The following is a 10262-nucleotide window of genomic DNA, read 5'->3' as shown; positions in this document are numbered from 1 at the left end:
GGCTCTGTGGTTTAACCCACAGCGCCACCCACATCCCTTGCTTTGTTCAATGATACTTGCATCCAAATAAGCAGGGAGAAGATTTGCAGCCTTATTTGCGGTGGCGTATTGCAGCTTTAGTCTGCCCTAGCCTTGATAAATGGTGTTTGTTTTTAAGCAAAAGGAGAGTTTTTCCATTATTGGTTTATGCAGAATTGAGTTGGCAATCCTACATGTACTTACCTCAATGGGACGAACTTCTGAGTAGACATGTATACTAGACTTGTGCTGTTAAACTAGGCAGAAGTTCTGCCTGTTCCATATGCTGGCGAGCGATTGGAATTTTTAGCAGCTGCAAGGATGGGCAGATTGTTAACAGCTGCAAATTTAACAATAAAAAGCATGGATGTAATATAGAAATTTGCGGTGACAAAGACGAACCTCACCCCCACTCCCAGATTATGGTCGTGTGTGCTGTTTCTTAAGCAAAACTGGAAGACTGAAACAATATTACTTAGTTCCTCTTTTGATTCTCCATTTTACAGCCCATGTTTAATTCATTTTTCTTTTTTCTCCTTTGGGTAGTCAGTCACATTCTTTTGGGGTGCTCAAACATTGTTTAACATGCATTATAACATACAAAGTTTCTGAAGTATTCAAGCACAGCAAATTTGTCAAGACACCAGCTGCACCTATTTGGATTCAGTGGCGCTTACTTTTGAGTAAATTTGCACAGGGTTGCACCAATAGCCTAAGCTCTAATTTTCTTTCCTGCCAAGGCACTATAATTTGCAGCAATCCTCTGCTCCTTCCTCCCAGGCCCAATAAAAAAATCCGCCTTCTTCTCCTCAGGCTAAAGAGCACTTGCTTGCACAGTGTCATTTGGGATTATCCCTGGGGTTTCTCTGCATTGTTAATGTGAGGGGAGGGCAGAAGAAGATTAAGGGTTTTCAAAGGCTTTTAAAAGGACGGCTGCTTCTGCCTAGAATTTCTTCTAATCTATGGGACTGATGTCATGTGTGTGCCAGGAAGAATTTCATTGAAAAGGCCCAGCCATCTGTAATCTGAGGGGGGTTGGGGGGGCGGTGAGAGGAAAACACAGGCAATCAGTGAGCACAGCAGACCTATGTTGACTGCTGCCATGTCAGTGAAAGTGCTTTTGACAGGCGCTGTCCTTAACAGACAAACAGCATCCTATAGAGTTTTCTTTGGAAAGGACTTGAGAGACTCTGAAGATACGTTTTACATATCTAAGTTCAGGTTTATGCTTCCCTGGGCCTGTTGCTAATCATTTGGCAAAAGAGTCTGCCATGCATTTCACAATGCATTGTACATGGGATGGTTTGGGGGATGACTCTGAAACTTCAATGGGTTCAAAATACAGAGCGGCCAGATTATTGACTGGGATTGATCAGAACATACCTTGCCATATTTCCATTTTCTCCTTTCTTTTTACTAAACCCACAGTGAAAAATCACTTTGAAACTTATACTATTTTCTCCTCTGTTTTCATGTTGTTTTAATTCTGCTACAGTTTAATTACTTTTTAACTATTGTTTTTAATAAGTTTTTAAGGTAAAGATAAAGGGACGCCTGACCATTAGGTCCAGTTGTGGCCGACTCTGGGGTTGCGGCGCTCATCTCGCTTTACTGGCCGAGGGAGCCGGCATACAGCTTCCGGGTCATGTGGCCAGCATGACTAAGCCGCTTCTGGCAAACCAGAGCAGCGCACGGAAACACCATTTACCTTCCCGCAGGAGCGGTACCTATTTATCGACTTGCACTTTGACGTGCTTTCAAACTGCTAGGTTGGCAGGAGCAGGGACCGAGCCACGGGAGCTCACCCCGTTGCTGGGATTCGAACTGCCGACCTTCTGATCAGCAAGTCCTAGGCTCTGTGGTTTAACCCACAGCGCCACCCGCGTCCTGTATTTTATCTGTGTTGTTTTAATGAACATGAACTGTCTTGGTGTCCCAAACCATGAAAAAGGCGGGATGTAAATAAATACAATAAAACCCTAGTGCTATGGGTTTTGTGATGGTAGTAAGTTCTTGGCTACAAAGGAGATTCCAACTTAATATCAGGAAAAACTTTCTGACAGTAAGGGCTGTTTGGCAGTGGAACAGTCTCCCTTGGGAGGCCGTGGACTCTCCTTCCTTGGAGGTTTCCAATCAGGTTGGATGGACATCTGTCATGGATGCTTTAGCTGAGATTCCAGGCATTGCAGGGGTTTGGACTACGAGATAATAATAATAATAATAATAATAATAATAATAATAATAATAATAATAATTTATTTATATCCCGCCCTCCCCAGCCGAGGCCGGGCTCAGAGCAGCTAACAACAATAAAAGTAACACAGCATTCTAAATTCAAAATCAAATTAATAGCAACCATTGGGCTAGAGTTCTGTGAAGGAAGGAGGGGGTCAGACTGTGCCCTGGCCAAAGGCCTGGTGGAACAGCTCTGTCTTGCAGGCCCTGTAGAAAGATGTCAAGTTCTGCAGGGCCCTGGTCTCTTGTGACAGAGTGTTCCACCAGATCGGGGCCACAGCCGAAAAAGCCCTGGCTCTGGTTGAGGCCAGCCTAACCTCCCTGTGGCCCGGGACCTCCAAGATGTTTTTGTTTGAAGACCCTTGGGGTCCCTTCCAACTCTACAATTCTGTGATTCTATACAATTAGGTAAAATGTCCCAGTATAACAGAAGGGAAGGGCAGGATGAGCTCTACTTGACACTGCTGGAACTGCTTTTTGAGCTTAGGAAACCAGGCAGAGGGCCTTCTCGGTAGTGGCACCCGCCCTGTGGAACGCCCTCCCACCAGATGTCAAAGAGAAAAATAACTACCAAACTTTCAGAAGACATCTGAAGACAGCCCTGTTTAGGGAAGCTTTTAAGGTTTAATAGGTTATTGTATTTTAGTGTTTTGTTGAAAGCTGCCCAGAGTGGCTGGGGAAACCCAGCCAGATGGGCGGGGTATAAATAATAAATTATTATTATTATGACTTATTACTGGAATTTCCTTTTCTACACAACCATTAGAAAATCATTACGATTCTAGCATCAGCAGGGGTTTAGGCCAGATTACCACTGAGGTACAGTGGTACCTCGGGTTAAGTACTTAATTTGTTCCGGAGGTCCGTTCTTAACCTGAAACTGTTCTTAACCTGAAGCACCACTTTAGCTAATGGGGCCTCCTGCTGCCGCCACGCCACCAGAGCACAATTTCTGTTCTCATCCTGATGCAAAGTTCTTAACCCGAGGTACTATTTCTGGGTTAGCGGAGTCTGTAACCTGAAGCGTATGTAACCCGAGGTACCACTCTAGTTGATTAGACAAGTTCAAGGAGGTAAAGGCTACCAGTGGCTACTAGCCATGAGGACTATGTTCTGCCTCTACAATCAGAGGCTGTATGCTTCTGAATATCAGCTGCTGGAAACCACAAGTCCTGCTTGCAGGCTTACCATAGGCATTTGGTTCGCCACTGTGAGAACACGACGCTGGACTAGATGGGCCACTGGCCTAATCCAGCAGGACTCTTCCTATGTTCCAACTCTATAATTCTATCAGATGATACTACGCCTGTTCTGTAGACACTGCCCAACCGTTGGCCAGTGAAACCTAAACTTGGCAACCCCTGGAATAAGTGGATTATCATGAAACTCAAACACTTTTATTTTAAAAATCATGACATGGCACAGAAGACCTTGATCTAATCACCAATATCAGAAGTTGTTTCTCAGCTTAAAAAAATTACCTTGTGGGTCCCACCCCTCTCATATTTTGTAACTAGGCAGAAGCATTTTAACAGGATTAATATTACATCTCGCTTCAGTTGCAGGCAAGATTGTTTAGATAATTGGTTTATTAAATAAAACACACCAAGAGCAGCTGTTTTCATTAAGCAGTTGAATTGCAATGCATTTCACACTCTGCAGTTCACCTATTGCCAAATAAGTGTGAATGCACAATTAAAGCCATTCAATTTAATATCCATTTCCCCCAGAATTAATGCTAATTTATTCACTTTCCGGTTAATGTCTTGCATTAGAACAGATTGTTGTTCTTAACAGCTTAGCAAATCCCTCCTGGCATAGACTAGGAAAGGCTAGCTCACAGCATTCCAAGAGAATCTCAAAATGCTTAAGGCCCAATCCACTGGGTACTTCTCTCTCATTAAACTACATTGAATCAATAGTGCTAAACTACATATTAATTTAAGCAGGCATCTAATGAATATTAAGAGATGGAGCGTGGCTCAGTGGCGGCACATTTTCTTTGCAAGCAGAAGGCCCCAGATACAATCCCTGGCTTCTACAGATACGGCTGGAAGAGAAGCCTTCCCTGGAACCCTGGAGAGCTGCTGCCAGTCAGTGTAGACAATACTAAGTTAGATGGACAAATGGTCTAACTCGGGAGAAGGCCGCTTCCCATGTTCCTATTACTTTTGCATATGAAATTACTCCTAGATTGTGCTCTTGTTTTAGGCAGGGAAAGCACTTCGTAAGCAAAGGAGCATGCATTGCACCAGTTTAGATCCAAATAGTTGTATTTATTATTATTATTATTATTATTATTATTATTATTATAGATTTTCTTGTTGTGTAATGTCTCTTGTATTTTTTCCATGTAACCTTTTTACAAATCAGTTTCATTTGTTGAGACATTGGGGGGGGGAGGGGAGGAGATGGGGGGGTCGGATGGCAATGTTTCTATTTTGCTTAATGTAGGTAGGGTTTTGTGTTAGCGTTGCTCGTGCTGTTCATTTGTGTTTCTTTGGTGGTGAGAGAGGTTGGGGTTGGCCTTGGGTGTTCATTTGTGGTTGGCTGTGGTGGTCTTTGTTTTTGTGTGTGAGTGGGTGTTTTGGATCAGGTTAGCCATATTGATTTGTATGCTGTTGGTGGATTATTGTCATTGTCTTGTTGGGCTGTGTATGTGATAAAGCGGAGCCATACCGGGGTAAAGGCGTCTTCTTCTGTTTGTCCCCGGGTCAGTTTCAGTTTATTGGTTAATTTTTCTAGTAAGGCTGTTTCTCATACTATTTGGTACCATTGGTCCATGCTTACTCCTGACAGGTCTCTCCAGTGTCTGGCTATGGTGTTTCTGGCTGCTGAAAGTAGGTGCGTTATGAGTTCGCAAATAGTTGTAGTTGAGGAATAGGTAAAGGTAAAGGGACCCCTGACCATTAGGTTCAGTCGTGACCGACTCTGGGGTTGCGGCGCTCATCTCGCTTTATTGGCCGAGGGAGCCAGCGTACAGCTTCCGGGTCATGTGGCCAGCATGACTAAGCCGCTTCTGGCAAACCAGAGCAGCGCACGGAAACACCGTTTACCTTCCCGCCAAAGCGGTACCTATTTATCTATTTGCACTTTGACGTGTTTTCGAACTGCTAGGTTGGCAGGAGCAGGGACTGAGCAACGGAAGCTCACCCCATCACGGGGATTTGAACCGCCAACCTTCTGATCGGCAAGTCCTAGGCTCTGTAGATTAACCCACAGCGCCACCCGCGTACCTAGTTGAGGAATAGATCATGTTAATTGTGAATTTTGTTGGCATCCATCTCTCTACAGAGACAATGGAATGTGCCTCTGGGAGTGAAGTCAAACCGCTGCCTCAGAAGCACTGAAGTGACCTCCCGGGAGGACAAACCTGGGCAGTGTTTGTGGAAGCCCCCCTCTTGGCCTCGCTCATGTGGTCCAAAGGAAAGCAGAACAATGCGGTTGGCACCAGCTTGGCTGCAGGAGTTGCTGGAGGGAAGCGTACAAAGCGCTGTCCAACCGTTTTACGGACTCCACTTGTGTGCGGTTTACTCTTTAGCCTTTTCTTCTCCAGAATACAGTGATACCTCGGGTTAAGTACTTAAATCGTTCCAGAGGTTCGGACTTAACCTGAAACTGTTCTTAACCTGAAGCACCACTTTAGCTAATGGGGCCTCCTGTTGCTGCTGCGCCGCCGCTTCGCGATTTCTGTTCTCATCCTGAAGCAAAGTTCTTAACCCAAGGTATTATTTCTGGGTTAGCGGAGTCTGTAACATGAAGCGTCTATAACCTGAAGCATCTGTAACCCGAGGTACCACTGTATATCCTGCAAGGCTGCAGAGGTTTAGGACCAGAGTTTTCCTTCTAGATGGGCTACCTTCCCAGGATGAGGAGCCTCATCTCCCCCACATACTATATACATAAAGTACAGTGGTACCTCGGGGTACATACGCTTCAGGTTACATACGCTTCAGGTTACAGACTCCACTAACCCAGAAATAGCGTTTCAGGTTAAGAACTTTGCTTCAGGATGAGAACAAAAATCGTGCTCCGGCGGCGCGGCGGCCCCATTAGCTAAAGTGGTGCTTCGGGTTAAGAACAATTTCAGGTTAAGAACGGACCTCCGGAACGAATTAAGTACTTAACCCGAGGTACCGCTGTACCTACAACCCTATGTACGTTACTCAGTGGTCTCAATGAGGATTACTCTCTAGCAATCGGGCTTAAAAGCCTGCAGCCAACGAGTTGCGGATTGCAATTCCACGCGCGTTTACCGGAGAGGAACACCCCTGCAATTAGCGGGGATTTGCAGCCGAGTAAAGGCGAGTAGATTCGGAAATCGAACCCCGCACTTTCAGCTGCAAAGCGGAGGAAAAAGCGAGCCGCAGAAATGAAAGCGATCTCTCGTTTCTTTCTGGCTGGCGGAAGACGTTCCCCTCCTTGGCCCAAGCGGAAAGGCGGCGCCTCCTCTCCCGCAGCGCGTCGCTCGATCAGCTGACGGCCCGAAGCGAGGGCGAAGGATCAGCCATGGCCGGGCAGCCGCAAGCCGAGGGGGCACTTCGGAAGGCGCTAGAGGATCACCTGCACAGCCTGGGCATCCAAGCACTGGCCGTGGAGCACCCCGAGGTGAGGGGAGTGCGCGGATCGCGGGCGCACGTGGAGGAGGAAGAGGCAGGGAAGAGCAGTTGCCACGTGGCTGGCTCAGATTAGCAGCTCCCTGGTGCTTATGCGTCCTGGCCAAAGCGGGTGTTTGGAGGAGAGGCGTGGAGAAAAAAGGTATAAAGTTTCATAGGACGAGTGGGCACCCAACCAAGCTGACTGTTGGACGATCCAGGGCAGATGAAATAACAACTTCACGCAACGCAGAGTTTTAACTATGCAGAACTCAGTCCCGCAGGGCCAGCAACCTGGATAGAGTTAAGAAATTGGAGAAATCCAGGGAGGCGGCGGCTAACCATGGCTGCTAACCAGGATACCTATGCCCTGCTTCCAAGATCAGAGGCAGAAATGCTTCTGAATAACCTTGGAAACCAAGGGCGGGGAGAGTGCTGTTGTTTCCCACATTTGGTTGGCCACTGAGAGAGCAGGATTCTGGACCAGATGGGTCTTGGCCAGATCCAGTAGGTTATGACTACAGTCTGATGTGGATGCCCTGCTCGGAGCGTTTTTCTTACAATACTCTCCAATATCAAGTTTACAGCAATAAAACCAGTGTAGACACATTAGGGTAGCAAGTCTTATAATGACAAACAATAAAAGAAACAGCTCTAAGTTGTCATGGCCTTGGGAAAGAGAATGGCACTCTGGACATGCTCATAGGGGCTTAATTTCTAATGTGACAGCTGCTGCTATTATTATTATTATTGAAATATACTCAGAGTCGAGAGTGGATTTCATGCTCTTTATTCAGCTCATAGTGGTGAGGAGGAATGAATGAAAGTCCCCTCAAAGTATCTGCTTTATATACATTATTTACACAATGGGCTGCACATGATTGGCTAATTCCGGAATTCTACTGTAAGCCAATCAGGTTGTGGATTCACTTCTATCTGGAGCATGATTGGGTGGTTCCTGCCAACCAATCATACTGCTGCATTGTTCTAGGACCAATCAGACTGCTGCATTCTGAATCCTATTGTTCTAGGACCAATCAGACTGCTGCCTTTTGGATCCTATTGTTCTAGGACCAATCAGACTGCTGCAGTTTGGATCCTATTCAACTCAGTACATAACAATTATTATTATTATTTTATTCCTTTGACAAGAACAAGCTAGGAATTCAGTAGGGTAAACATGATTTTGTGTTTTGTTGGCAGGGGAGAAATAATGCAATTAATTATGTTATACTTACTGATGCAATCCTACGCATGTTCTACCCCAAAGTAAACTGCACTGAGTTCAATAGGGTTTACTCCCAGGCAAGTGTTTAGTGTTTAATATTAGTTAAGATCGTAACAGCCTGCAGGATCAGGCCTATGGCCTATCTAACCTGGCAATCCTGTTCTCACAAGGACCAAGCAGGTTGAAGATAGGAGTGTGATAGGAAGTTTTTTACTCATGTGAAAACTGCCTTATAACACCTTTGCCATCACATGAGAAAAAAAGCAAGCAACCCCATAATCTGAGATAAAGAGTTAATAAAACAAGGCAATTTTTGTGCATTATCAAACGTGGGTCCAAGAAACGAGGAATCCTACTAGCCACTTGAGAACATTGACCACATTGCAACTACAGTGTTAGTTAGAACTAGTTGCAGCTTCTAACATGAAACTGATATAAGTAAGGGGAAATCGGGTCGATTGCTCTGGAGCTCTTCACACCCTCCCTCCCCATCACTTGGATAAACCTGGGTGTGACTGGACTGGGTTGCTGGACAGTGACCCACATGGAACGCATCCTGATATAGTCCCTTCTCCTTGCTGAAAATGATCTCGAGCTCAGGCTCAGAAGGCATATTTCTGGATTTAAACTACAGTGGTACCTCAGGTTGAGAAGGTAATTTGTTCTAGAGGTCTGTTCTGAACCTGAAACTGTTCTTAACCTGAGACACCACTTTAAATAATGGGGCCTCCCGCTGCCGCACGATTTCTGTTCTCATCCAGAAGCAAAGTTCTTAACCTGAGGTACTATTTCTGGGTTAGCGGAGTCTGTAACCTGAAGCGTCTGTAACCAGAGGTACCACTGTAGTCAGTCCTGTATAGGAAGTCTGTGGAAACATTCCGCTTGGGAGTTCTCCTGTATGCACTATGTTGGAATGAGCAAGATTTTTGCAGTCATTGCATTGGGGTTTGCGCATGAGTCATTCTGTGAATTGTGGCTTATGTGTAATTTGAAAAGCTCGGCCAATGGATTGTGCAAAAAATAGCCAAACTATTTCAACGATCTCTTTTAGGTGTTCACAGTTGAAGAAATGATGCCTTACGTCCAGCATCTGAAAGGAGCACACAGCAAAAACCTTTTCCTTAAAGATAAGAAGAAAAAAGGGTTCTGGCTGGTGACGGTCCTGCATGACAGGCAAATCAATTTAAATGACTTGGCAAAGAAACTAGGTGTCGGAAGCGGGAATCTTCGTTTTGCTGACGAAGCGGCCATGCTTGAGAAGCTGAAAGTTGGCCAGGGGTGTGCAACGCCCCTAGCTCTTTTCTGTGACCAGGGAGATGTGAAGTTTGTGTTGGATTCTGGCTTTCTGGAAGGAGGCCACGACATGCTGTATTTTCACCCAATGACAAATGCAGCAACTATGGGACTACATCCAGATGACTTTCTAAGATTCCTGAAGTCCACAGGACATGAGCCTACAATTGTACATTTTGATGAAAGTGACAAGTAGCTTCACACCACCATTTTATATGTAAAATCATGTCATGAAAATTTAAAGATGCTAGCGATCCGTTAATTTTATTTGTTTAGTTTTTTCAAAATTTTAGTAGTTTATCTTTAGTTGGGAAGTTACTACCGGTTTCATGATGTATTTGGTAATGATAATCCACACCACACTTTTAAAGCGCACTTATATAGTCATGGCTATCCCCCCCGCAAAGAATCTTGTGAACTGTAGTGTACCCCTCTCAAAGCTATAATTGTCAGCACCCTTTGTTGTTGTTTAGTAGTGTCTGACTCTTCGTGACCCCATGCACCAGAGCACACCAGGCACTCCTGTCTTCCACAGCCTCCCGCAGTTTGGTCAGACTCATGTTTGTAGCTTCAAGAACACTGTCCAACCATCTCGTCCTCTGTCAACCCCTTCTCATTGTGCTCTCAATCTTTCCCAACATCAGGGTCTTTTCCAGGGAGTCTTCTCTTCTCATGAGGTGGCCAAAGTATTGGAGCCTCAGCTTCACGATCTGTCCTTCCAGGGAGCACTCAGGGCTGATTACCTGAAGAATGGATAGGTTTGATCTTCTTGCAGTCCATGGGACTCTCAAGAGTCTCCTCCAGCACCATAATTCAAAAGCATCAATTCTTCGGCGATCAGCCTTCTTTATGGTCCAGCTCTCACTTCCAGCACCCTTAAAGGTAAAGGTACC

At 45.3% G+C, this 10262-nt stretch overlaps 1 protein-coding gene across 1 annotated transcript; it reads left to right on the top strand.

Moving 5' to 3' along the window:
- Window positions 1–6703: 6703 nt before the first annotated feature.
- Window positions 6704–9631, top strand: LOC310673961 (prolyl-tRNA synthetase associated domain-containing protein 1-like). The gene is made up of 2 exons (XM_083432822.1): window positions 6704–6861; window positions 9128–9631. The coding sequence occupies exons 1-2, from the start codon at window positions 6763–6765 to the stop codon at window positions 9563–9565; spliced, it is 537 nt and encodes a 178-aa protein (XP_083288948.1). The 5' UTR covers window positions 6704–6762; the 3' UTR covers window positions 9566–9631.
- The last annotated feature ends 631 nt before the right edge of the window (window positions 9632–10262 follow it).

This window comes from Podarcis tiliguerta (assembly GCF_965153285.1).
Source record: "Podarcis tiliguerta genome assembly, chromosome: 3".
Lineage (NCBI taxonomy): Eukaryota > Metazoa > Chordata > Lepidosauria > Squamata > Lacertidae > Podarcis > Podarcis tiliguerta.
Note: the sequence above shows the minus strand (reverse complement) of the source record. Positions and strands in the feature narration are given on the sequence as shown.